Source organism: Panthera onca, chromosome D4 (genome assembly GCF_046562875.1).
Source record: "Panthera onca isolate mPanOnc1 chromosome D4, mPanOnc1 haplotype 2, whole genome shotgun sequence".
In the NCBI taxonomy this organism is placed as follows: domain Eukaryota; kingdom Metazoa; phylum Chordata; class Mammalia; order Carnivora; family Felidae; genus Panthera; species Panthera onca.
The window spans coordinates 80,323,239-80,344,641 of NC_138351.1; the positions used below are offsets into that span (position 1 = coordinate 80,323,239).

At 49.9% G+C, this 21,403-nt stretch overlaps 1 protein-coding gene across 3 annotated transcripts in view; it reads right to left on the reverse strand.

Annotated features, from left to right (window-relative positions):
• Nucleotides 1-21,403, reverse strand: part of CDK5RAP2 (CDK5 regulatory subunit associated protein 2) — a 170,555-nt gene that overhangs the window by 56,004 nt on the left and 93,148 nt on the right. For all 3 annotated transcript variants that reach the window (XM_078436550.2, XM_078436551.2, XM_078436549.2), the window contains 4 exons: nt 19,735-19,863; nt 12,207-12,302; nt 10,156-10,343; nt 3,247-3,679 (listed from right to left, as the gene is read on the reverse strand). In XM_078436550.2, coding sequence (XP_078292676.2) covers nt 3,247-3,679; nt 10,156-10,343; nt 12,207-12,302; nt 19,735-19,863 — 846 coding nt within the window. The remainder of the gene's footprint in view (nt 1-3,246; nt 3,680-10,155; nt 10,344-12,206; nt 12,303-19,734; nt 19,864-21,403) is intronic.

The following is a 21,403-nucleotide window of genomic DNA, read 5'->3' on the forward strand; positions in this document are numbered from 1 at the left end:
CACTCTGTCTCTCTCTCAAAAATAAATAAGTATTTTTTTAAAAATTCAAAAAGAAAAAAAAAAAAGGTTAAACATAGAGTTACTACCTGACCCAGCAATTCCACTCCTAGGTATTCACCCAGGAGAAATGAAAACACACGTCCACACAAAAACCTGTAGTACATGAACGTTCGCAGCGACGTTATTCATAATACCTGAAAAGTGGAAACAGGTCAAATGACCATCAACTGACGAATGCATAAATTAAATGTGCTACATCCATACAATGGACTATCATCTGGCAATAAAAAGAAATGAAGTACTAACAGAGACTACAGCACGGATGCACCTTGAAAACATTACGCTGAGTGGAAGCAGTCGCCAAACATCACACACCGTATGAGTGCATTCATATGAATATCCAGAATAGGCAAACATAGAAAGACAGAAAGCAGATTAGCAGTTGCCTACAGCTAGGGCAGACGGGGGGAAATGGCAAGTGACCACTAATGGGTCAGGGTTTCTTTTCTGGATAATGAACATGTTCTAAAACTTATTACGGTAATGGTTCCACAACTCTCTGTGTGTCCAAAAACAAAACAAACCACTGCACTATATACTTTAAATGGATAAACTGTATAATATGTGGATTATACCTCAATGAAGCTATTATCCTTTTTAATTTTTTTAAGTGGAAGAGAAGGAACCTGAGAGGAAAACGGGAAATACTTGGGACCCTGAATGATGAAATCAGCAAGGTCTCCCAAGAAGGAAAAGGGAGGCAGGAGCCCTGCTTGCACGTTCTAGGATGTATGATGCTTTCAAGCACGTTCTCCCACAGTCCTCAGGCAAACTGCATTCCCAGAGCTCGCAGGATAACAGAAATTAGCAGGCCTATTTTCCAGACCAAGAACCGAGATGTCAAACAACCCGTCCAAGGCCATACGACGAGAAGGTTAGAGATGTGGACCTCGCAACGGCTCTTCAGCCTCTGCTGCTCAGTTAAGGAAAGTGAGACACTCTCTGTCCTGAAATTCGAGGGAAGAGAACAGGTTCAAGGACAAGAACAGTCTGAGGTGGTGAAGGGGACCAGCTGGGAGGAAGTGCATGCCTCATCAGAGAGGACTGGAAAATAACAGTCAATTGCTTGGTCCTCAGTCTCCACCAATCTTTATTCTTAGATCCAAATCTGTGTGTCATATGGCAGGAGAAAAGATATCTGCAAGTACACAAATGCCAAAGCCAATTTCAGGCTGGAAGACTGCCGTCAGTCAACCTAACACGGGTTCTAAAATAACACCGCACAAAATGCTACCTTATGGACGCTGAGCGGAGTCCCACCTACCACCTTATTAAAGATGTCATGACGGGACTCCTCACTTGCCGGTGGAAGCGGGCCAGGAAGGCTCACACACCGCGCTCGACCTGCACACACACGGCCACGTACGAGGCACTAGCCGGTGCTCGCCACGCACTTCCTCAAGTCGCCACTGCGCCAGCCTCAGGTTCCAGGTCACACCCGTCCCATCTGAGCCACTGAGAAAGGTGAGCGGTCAGGCCTGAAGCAATCCCAGGTACGTCTGGAATGGTGACAAGAGGGTTCCTCCCTTCCTGGGAAAGGTTTGTGTAGAATATCCCTGTCTGCCTCTGAAGCTGGCCTCCGGCCTCCGGCCCTACTCTTCCTCCTAACAGCCGACTCGCTCTGGACCATTTTCTGAGCCTTTCCGAGCTTCTATTTTTCATGTGTAAAAGGTAGGGAATACCTACCTACCTCATCTGCTTCCTGAGAAGATTAAATGTGATGATCTAGTGCAAACAATCTTGGCACAAACAGAAGACACTAAAAAATAAACACAGTTGCCTTCCTTTTGAAGACAGGAGCAAGAAGGAGAACTCCAAGCTAAAAAATAAATAAATAGTTTTTAAATATATTCAGGGAAATTAATAAGTTCATTCGATTTTGCAATTTTCCTACACAAAGGAGGCTATCCCCCACATAAACTGGGAGAAAAAAAAAAAACACCTAGCTTTCCTAATACACAGGTACAAACTAACAGGGCTGGGGGCAGATGAGAGCATTTCTATCCCAGCCAAATTGCACAAATTTGCATCTGGAGTACCGTTAATGTAATGGCAGTGTCTTTTTTTTTTTTTTTTTTTTTTTTTGTCTTTACTGATATCTTTAGAAAACCCTTTTCTAGAAATTACAGTTTTGGTGCATAATTTAAAACAATCAAAAGCAATTTTGCTAATGATATATCTAACTCCCTTTGGTATGCACAAAAGCAGTAATTTAGTGGTCAGAAAATAAACTTAATTCTCCATTCTGATGCTATGAAGCAGTGTGTACAGCTGATTTCTCAGATACAAAACACCCATCAGAAACAAGAACACCAACAGCCATCGCTGGAGCTCTATTAGAAACATGACCTACTTCTCCACCAGAACACTCACATCTCCCTGCTGCGGGGACCAACCAACCCCAACCCCTCGGCCCAGGAGGATTTCAGTAAAAGGTCCAATCGAACACTGCCAAGAGAGCCTGGCTTTTAATAATCTGGCATCTGTGATGGTATTTGAGGAGAAGCATAGAGACAGCATCTTGACCGAAGCAAAATGCACTCAACCCAACAAAACCGGACCCTACCACTTTGGGCCAGCAGGAGCTGGGGGCCAGCCTGGGAAAGGGCATGGCTGTCCCAGCTCCATCCTTTAACTGCTGGCTACCTGCGAGCATTCAAAATCCGGCTTCCTCAGCTCTGACAGGTGTTGTAAGGATACGAGAATGTAGACAAAGCTCACAGAAAAGTACCTCTCCACCAGAAAGTCTGCGTAGGAGAAAACCTAGGTTCTCGGCCCGACTCGGCCCGACTCAAGTCATCACAATTTCGCTGCAACCTCAAAAGTAAGTGTCCACCTGGAGGTGGAAGTCATACAATTTCTGGCACATTCCCCACGATGGAATTCTACAAAGCCATTACCAGGAAAGATGTTCCTGGTACACGGCATGGAAGAAAAAGCTACACAAACAGATACATAAATATGACTCTATAAGGAAACCGCATAAATGTCACGCTATAGAGATAAATAAGACTGGGCTGGGGGGAAGGTTAAGACAAAACACACACCTCAAGGTAGAGGCCACACTAAGTACAGGTAGAGGGAGATACTGGATTTTATATAAATCAAGTGGGATCAGAGGTGAGTTTTGAAGTCTTAACTCTGTATAAAAGAAGGAATTAATAAATAATATACAAACAAGCTTACTTTGTGGGTCCCACCGGGGAAGGCAAGGGGGGCGACGTGCCTCCCTGACATCGCGCACAAGTTCTCCGGCTGACCCTCCATGTGGAGCATGGCATCCGGTGGCTTCTCTTCCCAAGCCTCTCTCTTGCCCTCCTGCTGGAATCCGAGCGTGTCACCCTCCACGGTCACGGTCTGCACGGAGGCATCTTTCAGTTCCGGCTTGGATGCTTCACCTGCCATTTCTAGCCGGGCCGTCCGAGGCGACTTCAGTTCATCGTGGGACTTGGACAACGAGTTGGGTCGGGTGAAATGTCCGAGTTCACCTCTCAGCTGTACAACCATTTGCCTGAGTGACGTCTCAGTTTTACCGTCAAGGCGTTCTGCAGAAACTCCCTGCTCTGCCAAGCATATTCGTTCCAGAAGTAGTTCACGCAGCACTTTCAGAAGGTCAGGCCTGTTTTTCCAAAAGGGAAGGAAATAGAAGAACTCGGTTTTCTTGTGCCCTACCCAGTATCCCAAGTTTTCCCAACTGGCCTAAAGCCTGCTTAAACTAAGCACACTGACCGCCCGACAAGTGCCGGGACCCACACCAAAGATTTTATCCCAGGTCACCTCATGTGACCACACAAGGTGGGTACTACCTTGTCTATTTCATGGATAAGAGGAGGAGAATTGATTTGACACAAGTATAAACAGGTGAGGGGCCACATGGCTCTAAGGACACAGGCTGGGCCTAGAAAGGAGCAAACAGGGTCATCAAGTGTTGTTGACAAGTGAAAGGTCCGCCCGCCCCCAGCTCCATTCCTACATCCAGGGGCAAATATGGCTGCGGTGGATCCAGCCAACCTCGTGGACCCATCAGTGAGCAGGCCCATCACGGTACACAGTCAGTGCTCAGGAAATAGGTGCTGAATGAAGGGATGCTGTGAACCACTCATAATAGGAAGAGCAGTGGCTTTGAAATCACACGAAAATGGCTTCAGGTTCTAACTCAGCGACTCTTTGGAAGGTCAGGCTCCCCCGCCACAGGACAGCGATGAGGATTAAACGAGAGGGTGTATAGGTAGCAGGTCCTTTCGTGCCCCTGGCCACATGCCCAGGCTCCCGTAGACCCCAGCTCAGTCCGCGTGGATGCTGTGTGGACGGCACCTGGAGACACAGACAGTCCCTCCTCAAGCACTCCTGGCCTTTCTCTGCTGCACTGGAGCTTTTCCAGGGCTCCCTGATCCCCCGGCAGGGCAGTGGGAAGTGAGAACCAGTTTACGTGCGGAGGGGAACCCTCAAGCAGCGGGGGAAGAGAGCTACTGGGGAAACGTCCCCATCTTCCAATGTCTGGAGAGACAACGCTGCGGCCACCCATGGCACCAACCAGATCACTCAGGAACCCTTACTGGCTTTGCCTCTATTCCTATCTTACTCACTCTGCTCCCTGGAGTCATATTCCCAAGAAGCCACTTGTACCCGAATCCTTACTTCAGGTTCTGTTGTCCCAGGAACTCAAACAAAGCCAGCATGTAAAAGGCTGCAGAGCAGTTCAAGAAGAATCCCTGTGGGTGTTTCTTGTGCTAGGCCCTGGGACAGGCACTGAGGGTGCAAAACTGCCTGCAAGGCCTTAGCCTGGGTTGGCGACAGGTATGTCAACAAATCATTGCTCCATGGGGTAAAAAAGCAAACATGGGCCCTGCACAACTTTTAATGGGTTACAGAGCCACGTTCCCAGGGTGTCCAGGGCAAAGGGAAATGGGACATTCTAGGCCAGGCAAACAAGGGGAACACAGATGAGACATGCTGGAGGGTAAGGGGGTGAGGCTGAAAGCCAGGAGGGGGGAATTGAGGCATGACAGCAAAGGAGAGCCACTGCAAGGCTCTGTGGCAGAGTGCCTGGTCACTCGTGTGCTTTGTAGGGGTGATTCTAGCTGCCGTGGAAAGAATGAACGGAGAGACTTCTGTCAAGGGGGAGGAGTGAGTACATTCAGGAAACCCACCCACCCTGCTCAAAACACACTTAAGTGACAGCAAAAAATACCTAATAAAAACATATTATAAGGTGCACTATAGGCCTCAAAAACAAGGTACAATTTATCCAAAGGTCAGAAACTGAGGAGGAGAACCACACATGATGGAGAAAACCATGGAGATTTCAGGAGCCAGAGGGCCAAGCAGAGGTGACTGCAGCGCCCCACAGGGGGAAGACGAAGCGCGGGGGACGGAACCGGCTGTCTACACGGGCAAACCAAGCACAGTCCAGACAAACAGGCCACAACCCAACAGATCACAGTTCACACTCAAGAAAATAATATCAATAAAGCAACCTGAAGATTTTAAAATAACTATGTATAGGGGCGCCTGGGTGGCTCAGCCAGTTAACCATCTGACTTCGGCTCAGGTCATGATCTCACAGCTGATGAGTTCAAGCCCCACGTGGGGCTCTGTGCTGACAGCTCAGAGCCTGGAGTCTGCTTCGGATTCTGTGTCTCCCTCTCTCTCTGCCCCTCCCCGCTCATGCACTCCCTCTCTCTCTCAAAAAATGGATAAACATTAAAAAAAATTTAAATAAGTATGTGTAAGTCATCTAAAACATAAAGGAGAAAAAGCTACTCATTTAAGGTGAAAAAGTGACTCATTTTAAGAAAGAAGAAACCAGGAGACTGAGGCAGAAAAAGAAGAAAAAAGGGAACAGAGCGGGCAAGGAAAGGAGAGGCCAGTGGGAGAGCTGTTGTTAACTTCCAGGAAAGGGTTACCAGGAGGAGAGGTCGGGGCGATCGGTAGTGGTAGTGACAGGGGATGGAAGAGGCCCTCATCGGTGTTGCGCCCTCTCTCTTCTCTCTGCAATCCCTCCAGCCTCTACAGACGGCTCCCTGGCCGTCCCCCTCCCGGTGTCCCTGCCGCCACTCTGGCATGAGCCCTGGTCTCACCTTCCCCGCTGAGCCGTCTACCGGCAGGGGGAGGCCCTACTGCTGTCTGGATTCCCATCGTCTAGCTCTGGGGCAGAAGCGATTCCATTCAAATCACACAGCCACAGCACGACGAAGCAGGGTAAAAAATCAAACAGCTTACAAAACAAAATTAAAATGTATGGTGCATTTTTCACTCCTAATATGGAATCATCTAGACTACACAACCCATCTTAAAATTTAGTAAATCCAGACTTTAAAAATATTTCTGGTACTTTAAGCACGTTAAACTAAATTTTCCTTTCCTCTCTTTCCCTTAATATAGATTAAAAATAATGACAATCGCTATTCAGCTAGCCAAAGGAGGCCTGTTACTCACCACAAACAACACACAGTGAAGCCCAGGGAAAAGACTTTACAAATGGGTAGTAAGAGGTGGCGAAAGAGGCCATTACAATATACTAAAGTGGGGTTGCTGTTAAATAAAACATTTCAAGTGTTACTTTGCCAGGAATCTGAGCAACGGATTCATTAAGCCATCGCTGTGATCAGGACCTTTTTAATGGTTCAGTCGAGAGTCTCGCCAGAGGCCCAAACATTGTTGATACACCCTTCCTGAGAATCTCTGCCACAGAGAAAAGGTGTAAAGGGAGACGAACAGACACTCGTGAAGCGCTTAAGTGTGTCAGATCCTTTAAATACACTGACTACATTCATAGTTTTTTAAGTTCATTTACTTGAGAGAGAGCGTGAGCAGGGAAAGGGCAGAGAGAGGGAGGGAGAGGGAGAATTCCAAGTGGGCGGCAGGCTCTGAGCTAGCAGCTTGGAGCCCGACGTGGGGCTCGATCCCCAAAACCGCGAGATCACGACCTGAGCCGGCATCAAAACGCTTAACCGACTGAGCCCCCCAGGTGCCCCACACTGACTACATTTAGTCGTCACCATAAGACGAGGAGGTGAGGGGCGCCTGGGTGGCGCAGTCGGTTAAGCGTCCGACTTCAGCCAGGTCATGATCTCGCGGTCCGTGAGTTCGAGCCCCGCGTCAGGCTCTGGGCTGATGGCTCGGAGCCTGGAGCCTGTTCCCGATTCTGTGTTTCCCTCTCTCTCTGCCCCTCCCCCGTTCATGCTCTGTCTCTCTCTGTCCCAAAAATAAATAAAAAAAAAAAAAAAAAAAAAAAAAAAGACGAGGAGGTGAGGCAATGCTAACCCCATGTTACACATGAAGAAACGGGCTCGTAAAGATTCAGCATCCCTTAGCAAAGGGGCAGAACAAAGACCGGAACCCGGATCTTTCGGACTCCAAAGAATCACTACCCTCTTTCTAATTTTCTAGTTTTTTGATCATCTGCACTCACTGAAATATTTTATGGAGCACCTCCCACCTGCCATGTAAGGCAGCAGGCGTGCATGGTGAAAAGGAATCGAGGGGCTCACATTTCATTAAGAAGACAGACAGACATTCAGACATACGTCGATAACTAAATAAGACCAGGTAGAGCAATGATAAGTACTATGAACTGAGGGAGGGAAGCGAAGGAGGGAGAAGGTCCTGAGACCGTGTGTAGAAGCAAGGTTTCCCGTTCGTGGTCAGCAACAGAGCTGATGTCCGGCCGAGACCCCACCAGTCACACATACACCTAGGAAAAAAGCCCTCCAGCTAGAGGGAACGGCCACTGCAAAGGCCTTGAGGTGAGAACCAGCCAGGATGCCTGAGGAGCAGAGAGGAGGTCTACATGGCCGGAGCTCGGTGAGCAAGACAGGGAGGAGATAAGGACAAAGAAGTAGGTGGGAGCCAGGTCAGGAAGCTCTGATCTTACTGTAAGGGCAATGGAAATCCGCTGGAGGGTCTCAAGCATGGAACGGAATGATCACTGTGGCATGGGGTGCCTGGATGGCTCAGTCTGTTAAGCGTCCAAGTCTTGACTTCAGCTTAGGTCATGCATGATCTGACGCTTGGGGAGTTCGAGCCCTGTATCAGGCTCTGCACTGACAGCGTGGAGTCTGCTTGGGATTCTCTCTCTCCCTCCCTCTCTGCCCCTCCCCTGCTTGCTTGCTGTCTCTTTTAAATTAAATTAAATTAAATTAAATTAAATTAAATTAAATTAAATTAAAACAAAAAGGTCACTTTGGCCAAAAAAAAAAAAATCACGGCAGCCTCTCTGTGGCAAACGGACAGTAGAGGAGGTCGTGCTGCCGGAGTCCAGGCGACAGACGGTGGCGGCCTGGACCCAAAGGGAACTCCTAAGCAGAAGGCTGGTGTTTCCCTGACCGATCAAAATCCTGGTTATCCCAGAAAATTCGCCAACAGCTCCTAGCACTTACTTGCTAAGGGAAAGTCAGGTCCCCAGAGGTCGGCTCCCGTGTTTACCGCCACGCCAGCGGCATGCAAGGCCGGCGTGAGGGTGCAACGCGACCGGGCACGTGATGCCCGGTGTGCGTGCCGGACGGGGGTGCCGACCACGGTCGGGCCTGCAGGAGGGCCCTCGGAGCCACGAGTCCACTGTCACGGGCCTCAGCGGTGCACCATGAAGGACAGCTGTCCGGAGAACAAGACGGAAGATTCAGGCTGGTGTAAGAAAGCCTTTTCTGACACTACAAGTGGCCAGCGCGGCCCGAAAGCCTACAGAACAGTCACCTGCAGGGCACAGGTAACGGAACCACGGATTGTCACAAGCTTGCCCCCTGGCAGGCAGGGCGTTGGCCCAGAAAATGCTTTCTGGAAAAACGTAACTAGGTTTGCGTTTTCAAAAATCAGGAGACTTAGAATATAATTTGGGGGCTTCCGCTGAAAGACCAGAAGGCTGAGAGCCCCTGTGCTCTCAGTTGGGCCTAAGAAGCTCCCGCCCACCAGCAGGGAGCCCACCCCCCCACGTCCCACATGCCCACCACGGCCCGTTGTTCTTCCCCCTTCGTCCCCCGTCCCCCCGCTCACATCACCCAGGCACATCCCTAGGCGCTCCCCAGAAGGAGAGCTGCATCTTCGAGCTCTGGTGTAACGTGTGGGACCCCGACGTGGAGAAAATCCTCCAACTCTCAAGCATCAACCACGGGCACCTAACTCCCTGTGACAATCAGCCAGGAGAGGCACTAGACATGTGCCCCCAAGAGGATGCGCGCTAGGAAAATGCTGGACGGATGCCAGGGACTGGGGAAGGGGCAGCCTGCCTGAGCTTACACTGACAGGATGCTCCAGTCCTATTTTAGCTACAGAAACGCCGATGAGGCTCAGTCCACCGACGGGAGAGACAGTGGGGTTCCTGGCTCTTGCCAAGAGTCACGGGCAGGAGTTAGCGGCTCCGTTTCTCTGTCTACACTGGAGGAGAGGGCAACACTTTCACTGAACACACACCACCCGCCTGCCATTTTCCTTAAACGGTGTTTTCTTCCTCCTCGCGGCTCCCGAGGAAGTGGCCGGAGAGGCCGGGGCCCTGAGAGAGGAAAGCGCGGCTCCTTCTGGCCCCAAAGCCCAAGCAGCTGTCACGACGGACTCGGAAAAATGGGAAGCGGGGAGGGGGACAATCTGCTCCCAAAGGTTAATTTTAAAAACACGAACGTGCGGAACGCTTCTCCTTTTTCGTTTTAAGGCAAACACCCCGAGGTATTTCCTCACACGGGATGACCGCCGGCAGATATGAGAAGAAGAGAATTTCAGTTCGAGCTCCACATAAAACCGCGAGTCACGACTACAATGGCAGTTTTTAAGCTGCTGCAGAAACCAGAAGAGACTCCGGTAGGGCTGATTCCTCTCGCTGACAGCCAGACACAGCCCTTCCCGGGGCTCCCAGGACCGATTCCAGAGGAAAGCTCGCTTTCGCTCTCTATACTGGGCTTGCATGAGGCTTTGCTGACGTCCCCTCCCAGCCACTAGCGTGCAGCCTAATTACTTAATTGCTTGACTGGCACGATTCCTTCCAAGACATTTCGGTGGCTCTCTCAGCTAAATTACACAGCACCGCCATCTAAATCCATTTAGCAAAATGAGTTTGTTCTCCCCTCACACCCGAGAAAGAAACCACTACCGGGGCCCCATGTCTACCTGGATTCCAGTAACAACGTGGCCTTCTCACTGAAAAACGGGGCAAGCAAGTTCATGAGTTCGCCTTCTTCTAGACTCCGGTCTCCGGGGCAGCCAGGCTTGTGGGCGCCGTCGGAATCTAGAATATTGGAATCCGTGTGCCTCAAATATCCATTTTTGCGACCTCCTTTGGAATAATCCTCCACAACCTGCAAATCAGAGTATCTGGTCAAAATACGGACCTGGGAAGAAAGTGAGGGGGTGCGTGCAGGAGAGAGAGAGGACGGAGGCAGAGAGCGCATCAGCAGTGCAAGCCAGCCAGAGGGAGAAGGAAAGCAGGAGAGGGCACGGAGCGGTCTCAGGCTCGAAGGTCCACACACGTGCCTTGCGGCAGAGGGGCTCCCACAAGAGCACGGACAGGTCTACGTCACTTCTCCACAAAAGAAGTTTGTTCCCTCATCCCACAAAAGAAGTCGGTTCCCTCATCCACAAAATGGGGAGAACACTGCCACTTCCCCGGGTGACCACGAGAAAAAGAATGAGAGGAAGGGCCGCGTCCTGCCCACCAGGCATGTGTCCCCCCGCCCCCTGGCCAGCTCCTAGCAAGTTCTTCCTAGGAAGGGTAGGGAGCCCGTGCCATCAACGACCTTGTGGACATCTATCATCTACGTCTTGCAGTGTATCCTCCCCGTTACCTATCAGAAAGGTGCCTCACTCTTTACAGATACATCCTAATTAACATGACTTTGATTTGTCTCATTAGGAAAAGAAGAGAGTTCCTAAACTCCCAGGAGGATGTTATTTACGGATCCACCTTCTTGGGTCACCGAGGGCCCCGAAGGAGTGGTACCGAGGACGCATCTAGTTAAAGCTTGTGCTGGGCATGTCTGGAGGTGCTGCAATTAGCATTCTTTCTCCCCCTTTCCAAAGCTGTAAATCTCTTCTACCCGTCTATAAATAACTCCCCTTGACTTCATTACTGGTGATATACACACTAGCCATCACACCCCTCTCTCACACTTGTGAAATGATTAAGATTTTTAAATGGAAGACAAGACCCACACCAACGAGCCGTTATTTATAGGGTCTTGTTTGCCACCAACCCAGTTATTACATCCAGCTAAATAAGCAACTTCCAAAGAAGGAAAGGTCTCGGAGACGCTAATAAAAAGAGTGATAGCATTTACCGAGCACTTGGTACACACCTTTCTATTTAAATATCACAGACACTCCAGCAAGGATGTATTAACTCCCCTGAGAAAAACTCGGGCTCGGGGGTTAAGCAAGGGTCAACGGAGGTCATGAAGATACACAGCAAGATTTAAAATCGGCGCCCACTCGGAGCTGCTCTGCTCACCCAAACCATCCGCCTCTTAATGGTCTCCCGTTCACGACCACGAGAACGCGAACACTCTGAAGGTCACAAATGCCAAGCCTCCAGCCTCCTGTCTCCCACTGTGCCCTGGTCTCTCGGGTTCTTTCAAGTTGGGAGAATGTTTGTTCCAAATGCCCAGTATGGATGTGACTGGAGGAACGTTCTACAGGGAAGGAGGCAAATTCTCAACAGTGCCCAGACGACACGAAGCTGGGTTCCGTATCAGGAGACCGGAGGGGGCCCCCGAGAAGGGAGTCCTCACACTCCGGTCATGATCTGGGACTTCGCAGCAGTCCAGGGACAGGGCCCTCACCTCGGCTCTGCCACTGACTTGACGCTGTGTCCTGGAGAAACCCCCTCCCCTCACAGGCCTCGATTTCCAACGCATGAAACAAACGGGCGGGGTTAGATCTCTAAGGATCTGACCAGGTCCAACATCCAAAGCCTGTTATTCTCTTACAACAACCCTGTTTTTACTGGCAGCCCTACGTATGTCCTCCTGTCCCCTGACGGGCTCTCCGCCCCGTGTGTGGTCTGAGAAGAGAGAGACTCAGTGTCTTTGCTCTCCACTGGCACACGGCAAACACTCGACACAGGTACAAGGAACAGAAAAGCCAACGGATTCATCCCAAACTGGAGGACTGGCTTGGGCACAGCGAGGGGAGGACGGAATCGGGGTGGACCGCCACGTTCCTACCTTGTTGCTCTGCTCCGAGAGCTGGTCGCTCAGGAAGTTATTCTCGTCATCTTCTCCAAGTCTGGTCGTGTCCTCGTCCTCCTTGCTAGCCAGAAGCTACATGGAGCATGGAATGGTGTGAAAACGCAACCCAAAAAAGTGCGCAGCATGAATATGTATGAATAAGTCAGCGATGTCTTTTTTTTTTTTAATGCAAAACAAAAAACAAACCAAAAAGGAGGCAGAAACGAATGCCAAAGCCGATGAAATAAAAATTAACCAAAGTTAGAGATGCTGGTTCTAGCCAATCACACGCAGCTGCCCAGGATCGGACATAATGTCAGGACAAAGGCCCCGAGAAATGATGAAAGCCATTCCCCTGCCCTGGCAGGCCCTCCCCGAGCTGCTGTAGATCGAGCATGCTGTCTGCTGTGCTGTTGCCACTCCTGCCGTTGCTAAATTCATTTTCAGATTATATAAAAGTAACAAGAGTTCAGGAAAAAGCTATTGACGGAATTGAAAGTATCAAATAGCAAGAAAGCAGTAAATGAATTTATGTTCTGCCAGATTTCTGCATCACGTCTCCTATTTAGCCCAGCACATAAACCTCCTTCTGGACTGTCACAGAGCTGAGATGGACAGTCCCAACAATGCTGTCATTCTGTTGACAAAAAAGTCCTCATCGCTAATGAGTAGAGTATTGACCTTGCCTGACGGTAACTTTACGCTTTGGAGACGAGGAGCAGTCTTTTATAAAGACAGCATAAATCCCTAAGGCTTTAAAGAGGAGGAAGGCCCAAAGCTTCTGCACTGTGCATTCTCCAGAACGGGCAGTACGACGTTCCTGAGATGGCCAGATCTCAGCTCTCCGGAAGAGAGAAAATTCCAGTCCTGGGACACCTGGATTAACCAAATCAAAATGGGAGAGGAGAGGTGGCCACACCCAGGGAGCTAATCAGTCAGAGCTGTTGCAAAAATTATACTAAACCTCTCCTCACCGATGAAATTCTAAGTTCTGCACTCAAGTGTCGCTTGCTGAGTCACTTGCCAGGCGTTTTGTGCATGAGATTTCTAAGGTTCTGTCTCTATAGTTTTACTTAGCAATTCCTACATCCAGTCCATAATTTTCCCAGACCAACTTACGTTTTTCTGATCTTCCTTTTATAGGAAACCCTTATTTTGGAAGAAAGCAAACAAAACAAAGCAATTTGCCTTCATTAAGTCATTTTCTAGAAACCTTCTCAAGACCAGAACACATTCAACCTAATCATAGCCAAATCTGCAGTCAGGATCAAACGGAACCAATGATCTCACAAATGAGAGCTCCCTAAACTACGAAACATTAAACAGGCCGGACACGTACGAATATATTCACCAAGGCGTCAAGTTTCTCCACACGGGCCAGGGGCTTCTCTCCCTCTACTGGCATCTTCCCTCGTTACTAAAACACTCTCAAGTGATAAAGATCAACCAGGGCTCTCAAACTTGTTGGTGGGAGTAGAAGATGTTAGACTACTGTGGAGAAAGTACTGGCAATTTCCTACAAAACGAATAAACCTATGACCCAGGAATTCTACTCGTAGGTATTCATCAAGAAGAGTGAAAACCTCAAGATCCGTACTGAGTGTTCAGATCAATTTTTATCATAATGTCCCCAAACCAAAACAATGCAAATCAGCAGCAGCGGAACAAAGAAACAAATTTTAACGTATCTGTGAGATGGAATACTACTTAGCAATAAAAAGGACTGTGTTGTTGGTTCACGTAACAACACGGATGAGCCTCAAAAAACAGAATGCCGAGTGCAAGACGCTTTACACAAGAGTCTACTTGATGATTCCGTTCCTGTGAAGGCCTAGCGCAGGCAAAACTAACACATGGGGGTCGGAAGTGGAAAAATGGCTGGCGGGGAGCAGTGAGAACTGATGAGAAGGGACGCTGAGGGGTCTGGCGGAGGCGTGGGTTACACAGGTACATATGTTTGTGCATCTGAGCAAACACAGACACGATTTCTACATTTCAATATACGTAAATGTAACCTTAAAAGGAAAAATAACTGTAAACACATACTGAAGTTAAGATACTCGTGTTTAAGTATTTCAGGGGAAAGGCACGGGTATTTGTAACTTACATTAAAATGTATCAAAAAGATCAGATGGAGTGAATGCGGCGGGACATGTTAACAGCAGGATCTAGGTGGGGAGTGTGTGGGTGTTCACCGTCAGGTTCTCCTCACTTGGAGGTGTTTAAATTGTTTTCAGGATTGGGGCGCCTGGGTGGCTCAGTCGGTTAAGCGTCCGACTTCAGCTCAGGTCACGATCTCACGGTCCGTGAGTTCGAGCCCCGAGTCGGTCTCTGGGCTGATGGCTCAGAGCCTGGAGCCTGCTTCTGATTCTGTGTCTCCCTCTCTCTCTGCCCCTCCCCCGTTCATGCCCTGTCTCTCTCTGTCTCAAAAATAAATAAACGTTAAAAAAAAATTTTTTTTTTAAATAAATAAATTGTTTTCAGGATAAAATTCTGGGGGAAAGTCTCTCCCATCTTTAAAAAACAAAACAACAGTCTCCCTCTGCTCCCCAACAGCTCTGGTCACTGAGCGTTCCCTGCCTCTCTCCAAGCTTCTTGAAAGAAGTGTCTATCCCCACCTCTGGCACTGTGGCTTTTGTCGCTGACACTCTCTACTGCACGTGAAAGGTCCCCAGAGACCATCCGACACGGGAGACGGAACCCACACTGGCTCAGGGAAGAGGCACAGAGAAGCTCATCCCTGACCCTGTGGATAAAGGAAGGGTCTCCCCTTAAGTTAAGCTAAGCACAGTACTGTTAACCCACGTCATTCCCAGTTGAAATTTCAAAATCCTTGAAGCCATTCTTCATTTCCAGAACCACAACCACACCACTACCCCATACAGCGAAAGCAAGATCAACGTTCATTTCTCTTTACCTCTGCCGACTCGGTCAAAATTAAAAGTAAACTCAATTTCCAGCAACGGACAAGAAATTAAATGTTGTGGACAGAGAGAAATGTCCCTCGCTCCACACGTGAATGACTCACTGACAACTTCCCACCACTTTTTTCTGGTCTTCAGACAGTACTTGACCCTAGTGGACACCCCTCCGTAAAGCATCGCTCTGTAACGTCTGCACCATCCTGGTTCTGCCCCAACCTCCTGGGTTACTCTTTCTTGACCTGCTTTTCGGGCTCTCCTTCCTCCTCCAGGAAGAATTACCCACGACCTCAAAAGAGAAGGCCGGACCCCTGTCCGCTCACTCCCTCGGCACACCGTGCTCTTCCTTCGCAGTCCTCCCCACACCCAAGGGCACCTGCCCCTCAGCTTCTGTGCCCGACGTAGCAGCCGGGGCAGGCCCACGTCTGCGTTGAGTTCTAACAACACGGGGTACACAATGAAGTACCTGCTGAAAGAGCAAAGGAATGAACAGAGTCTTTCAAAATGAGAGCTGAGACCAAAAAGTATTCGGGATTACCTCTGGTCTTGCTGCCCCAAGGGTGTCCTTTGGAGCAACAGAAGCTCATGATACATGTGGACTCTCGGGCCCCATGCCAGACTGACGGAACCAGAATCTTCAACAAGATTCCCCGGGAAAGTCACATGCGCGGTACACTTCGGCAGCACTGGCCCGTGGTGTCACGAAAACACGGAACGGGAGCCAGAAGAAGGCTGCAGGCCCAACTCGGCCACTAACTTACTAAAAAAATTAAACGAAACTGGGGCGCCTGCGGGGCTCAGGTGGTTAGCATCCGACTCTCAGTTTCGGCTCGGGTCACGATCTCACGGTTTCGCGAGTTTGAGCCCCGTGTCGGGCTCTGCACCGACAGTAAGGAGCCTGCTTGGATTCTCTCTCTCCCCCTCTCTCTACCCGTCGCCCGCTCATGCTGTCTCTGTCTCTCAAAATAAACTTAATAAAAATGTTTTAATTAAATTAACTGTTTTACTGAGTGCCTACTACACGCCAGGCACTGTGCCGAGGGCTCTTTATCCATCGTGTAAAATTCATAGTAACTTAGGAAATCAGACTGTTAGAAAGCGCCTCCTTTTAATGAAATTAAATCTGCTTCGGACAAACGAAATTGTATTCTGTTACTAATAGCAGAATTTAACCAGCACCTTCCGCTTCGGAGTACCATGTCTGTCCTCTAGAGTCACACAAGGCCTACTTCTGATTCAGAATGACAGCCCTTCCAATTTCTGCGTTCAATTAAATTATGCCCCTCAATCTGTGTTTGCCCTCCAGGAGGAAAAAAATTTAAAAAAAGATCTTAGTTCTCTAGCCGTTTCTATAAATGGTGACGTAAGCAAATAGGGATGTTAGTCCTCATAGAGACTAAGCCCTTCTGCGCACTGACGCACGTATCCGACATCCTGCCCCTCAGAGGGGACGGTGGCACACATCACACAGCTCGGGGTTTGCCCGCAAAGCAGGCTCAGAAGCACCCTGACTGCCGGCTGCTCCAGTCACTCCTGTGCATCAACTCTCAAGCACGTAAATTAGTAACCAGTAAACAAACATGAAGAGATAGCAACAAGCCGATCTGAGACTATTTTAAGGCACTTTTAAAACCAAGGGACACCTGTCCTCAGTCTTTTGTTGGTTTGGCTAGTTTTGAAGCGAACGGCCCACACGCGGGGAGTAAGCGTGGTCTTCGCCAGCTGGAGGGGGCCCATTCCAGGGCATCCGTTTTGAGGACAAATCCGACAAACCGTATCAAGGGCCTCCCGCTGTTCAGACCCCTTGTCAAATTAAAAGTTGCATGGGGCGCCTGGGTGGCGCAGTCGGTTAAGCGTCCGACTTCAGCCAGGTCACGATCTCGCGGTCCGTGAGTTCGAGCCCCGCGTCAGGCTCTGGGCCGATGGCTCGGAGCCTGGAGCCAGTTTCCGATTCTGTGTCTCCCTCTCTCTCTGCCCCTCCCCCGTTCATGCTCTGTCTCTCTCTGTCCCAAAAATAAATAAAAAAAACGTTGAAAAAAAAAAAATTAAAAGTTGCAGGGGGAGCCCCTATGAAAACAAATTGTATGCTTTTCTATACCTGTATCTTTCTACATCTGTACTTTTGACCTAGAAGTTACGTATCTGGGATACGTAATACCCAATACAGTCCCAGGGGAAAAAAATCCTAAACCCAGAAAGAGATTTGGGTCCAAAGACCCTCATCAGGTAATTGAAAAGAGTGACTCTCTAGAAACCACCTACATGTCCAACAATAATCAGGGGCTTAGTTAAATTTCAGTGCCTTCATTAGGTAAAATAAGATGCTATGTTGGAATACAGCAATTGGGAAGAAACAGGAAACGAAACCGTATATGCGTTGTGGGCCTGTACATGTTCATACACACAAACAGAGAAGGAAGGATTCCAAAATGTTAACTAACTATGCGTGTTTTAAAGTGACAGGATCGGGGTAATTTCTTTTCTCTATTTTAACCCAATGCTGTGGGTTAATTAAACACTGGAGAAAAATACTGAATTTTAAAAACACAAAAGCGATTTGCTTCCCACCGCCTCCCTCCCCCGCCCCGCCCGACTTTTTCTCATTTAGCGGGAATGGTGCCCAGCCCCTGCTCCGCGAGCCCGGCTGCTGGGACAAGGCTGTGCACAGCCTGGGTGTCTCCGGTCCCCCTCCGAGCAGAACCACACGCGCCTCCGGGGAACTGGCCTGGGGAGAGGCAGCGGCCCCTCTCTGCCGGCCCACCCTCACCCCCGCAACCTTTCGGCTCAGGATCACCGTGGGAACAGCCTCCTTCCCATGCAGATCTTGGGATCCTCCCATCCCATTCCGGGGGAAGATGGAACACTGCTACACAGGACAAATGTATTCACAGGGAACATCAAGCTGAAGTGCAATCTGACAAATGACTCAAATCCGAATCGGCTGGTTATTAAGATCTCAGAGTGGGAAGAGGAAAAAGCCTCTGTTCTCCAAAGGACATAATGGGACATTTAACAGATTTTTTTCAAAGGGCAAATGAACAAACAAACTCGCCATTTACGACTCAAATGAAGTGGGTGAAGAATGAGCTGCTTATTAAAAATGCTGCCTTGGAGAAAACAAACCAAGAGACTTGTTTCTCCCTAAATGGATTGCAGATATTCTTAGTTTCCAAAATCATCTGGAGCCCGGGAGGCTACGATCAATAACGTTCCCTCCCTCAAAGACAGCAGATGGCCTGAGCCAAACGTAGATACCTTTGAGCGGCTCCCCCTTTGAAGGCGGGAGGAGACAGCTTCAAGGCTGACGGATCTTTCCCGGAATGTGGCAACGAGACCTCCTTTTACCTGGCCAGCTAGGCCGAGTTCAAGACAACCGTCAGCAGGAAGACTGAGGGGCCCGGGACCCAGAGACAAAAGGGCCTCCCGCACCTCGTGGCCAGTACAGCCCCGGTCCCCTGAAAAAGGCTTCACAGACGCCCGGGGCAGGGCTCTTCCCTCGGGGGAGCGAGGCCAGTTAGGGGCTAAAGGGAGGGACAGGCTCTTTCTCAGCGACACGACTTCAGGCCCCCTTTTGTACGCACAGGCCGAGAACGGAGAATCGGACGCCCGGATGTCACCAGGCCGGATTAAGGCTTCCCTGGTCTCTCCACGGGGCTGGACGGCTAACAGAGTGGGCCTCTCACTGGCCCCGCGGGTACACGAGCCCAGTGAACCACACGCTCTCTGCGGTCCTCGAAGAGACACCGTGATTTAACCTTTCGTGGCCCTTCCGGGCTTTCCGATGCCACCGGCAGAAAATTGCCACAGCCGGGAAGCCGGGCTCGAGGGCTGTGCTGGCACAGGCTGTGTGCTCCCCACCACGTCCCCTGTACAAGGCAGAGTGCAGGAGTCCCGGCTACGTGCGCGAAGGGACGACACATCCAGTCAGAGCCACCGGTCCAGAGGCCGAGTGACAAGTTGCAGAGAATTCAGAAGATTAATACACCAAGATGGGGCGCCTGGGTGGCGCAGTCGGTTAAGCGTCCGACTTCAGCCAGGTCACGATCTTGCGGTCCGTGAGTTCGAGCCCCGCGTCAGGCTCTGGGCTGATGGCTCGGAGCCTGGAGCCTGTTTCCGATTCTGTGTCTCCCTCTCTCTCTGCCCCTCCCCCATTCATGCTCTGTCTCTCTCTGTCCCAAAAATAAATAAAAAACGTTGAAAAAAATTTAAAAAAAAAAAATACACCAAGAAAATGAAAAATGTGTTTACACATGTGCTTTTCCACGTTAACAGAGTCATTCATTAAAGCTGCATCTACGCCACCCAAATTACCTGGGTGATGCGGCGACTCTCCGGATCCCCCTGAGGCCATCCCACCCATCCAGATGCACCATCCGTGGCCCAGACCCCAGGGCTCGACTCGGGAGTCAAAGGTAGCAAAATACGCCCAACGTGTCCATGCAGACAGAACCCGGACGTGAGGAGGACCTAGCAGGGCCCTCAAAACCACATCCAGCGAAGGCAGCTTCTACAGGGGCCTCCTCAGGACAGGTGCCGTCTGAGGACATTCGGGGGGGGTGGTTACCGTTTTGTAGTCGGCGCGTAACACGAACGTTTCTTCTTACCTCTGATTGCTCTGTTGCCTCAGGTCCGTCACCCCCCTGGAAACCCACGCAGGAGAGATCAAAAATGGTTTTCTTCAGGTGCTGGTTGTCTGTATACAGTTCCTTCACCAGTTGTATCAGGTCACTAACCTGAGAGACAAGAGCAGAGATAGAGCTGGGGACCCACAAGCCGACCTCAGCGCCCCTGGGCCCGGGCCCTGCACACAGACCTTCTCCTGAGCAGACTCTCCAGCATCTCCATAAACCACAATTATGGAGACTCAGGCAGCTGGTTCCAGACTTCAGACTAGGCGGGGTACGGTGAAAAACCACCCGCATGCCTGTGTTCTAATCCCACGGCCACCGCTTCAAGGCAGAGTGATCCTGCACTAAGCCTCCATTTCCTCATCTGTGGAATGGGCTACAGTGGGGATTGAAGGTGATCACGGTCACGGTGCACTGAGGACGTTGGCACCATCTACGTGCCCCACTAGCGACGGCTAATACGATCTCTGCCTCGTACCTGGGGTCTTCTGGAGGAAAAGCCCCGAGACGGACATTTCTGAGACTGCGTCAGTCTTCTTTCATAGCATCGACCTTCTTCTTTGTATACCTACCCAGCGACGTCAGTAATAATAATCGTCTTCCATCACCAAGCAATCAACAGCTACCGAAATACGCCCGCAAGCTTTAGTCCTTCATTTCTTACAAAACTCCTGAGGAGGTGGACAGGCTAGAATGACTATCCCTATTTTATAACAAGGAGCCACCGAACAAAGAAGTTCGTTGCCCAAGGTTCACCCGCCGGGGGTGTCCAGGGGCCTAAATGACATACGAAGATGGCCAAGGCTTTGCTGGACCAGGTACATAAGCAGTTCACAGACGCCACCTCCGTTCCCTGCAAGCTTCAAGTCCCGCCGGCCGGTCATTTCACAGACTTCCTAACAGAGTAATCGTTAGCCCCTCAGATAAAGTGGGACGTCCCACCCTGACTACACACAGATGTCCAATACAGCCAAACATGAACACAAACTGGACCCACCCCGCAAGGCGGGAGTGAGAAGAACAAAACCCTCTGACTCAGCAAACACCTGCCGAGTGCCAACCGCAAGTGACCTGGTTCCTGGCCTTAACGCTGCCGCAGGTGCTGTCAGCGATCCTCGTTTTCTTTATCTTCCAAAACTAAGAGGCCTTGGCGCTCCGTGCTCCGCTCCTCCCAAAATCCTGAAAAATTTTAAATTCTCCTTTCGACTTTTTACTTTTAGTGCCTTGCACCTACTCCGTCTCTTGCTGCTGAAAAAGTCCTCCACCTAGACAAGCTCCTATTCGTCCTTCAAAACCCACTTCAGGCCTCACTTGTCGAAAAGCCTCCTCTGATCAAGTGAGGATCCCCCAGCCCCCTAGCAATTAACCCCTCCTCCTCTGCTGCCTTTGCGACCTATACCCTGCACACCCGCCTACCTCAGCGACCCTCACCCTCCACAATGCAATTACTTGTGCACGTGTCTACTACTCTACCAGAATGTCAGCTAGCCCAAGGCAGAAACCAAATCTGTCATACATATATGGTAATTTTGTAATAAATCAGTCTCCTCTGAGCTCGCATTTCCTACTCTTCGCAGTGGTTCTTAGGCTCTTGAAACACTAAACCACTCTAACCACACCAACAACCAACAGGTTGAGAAACTTG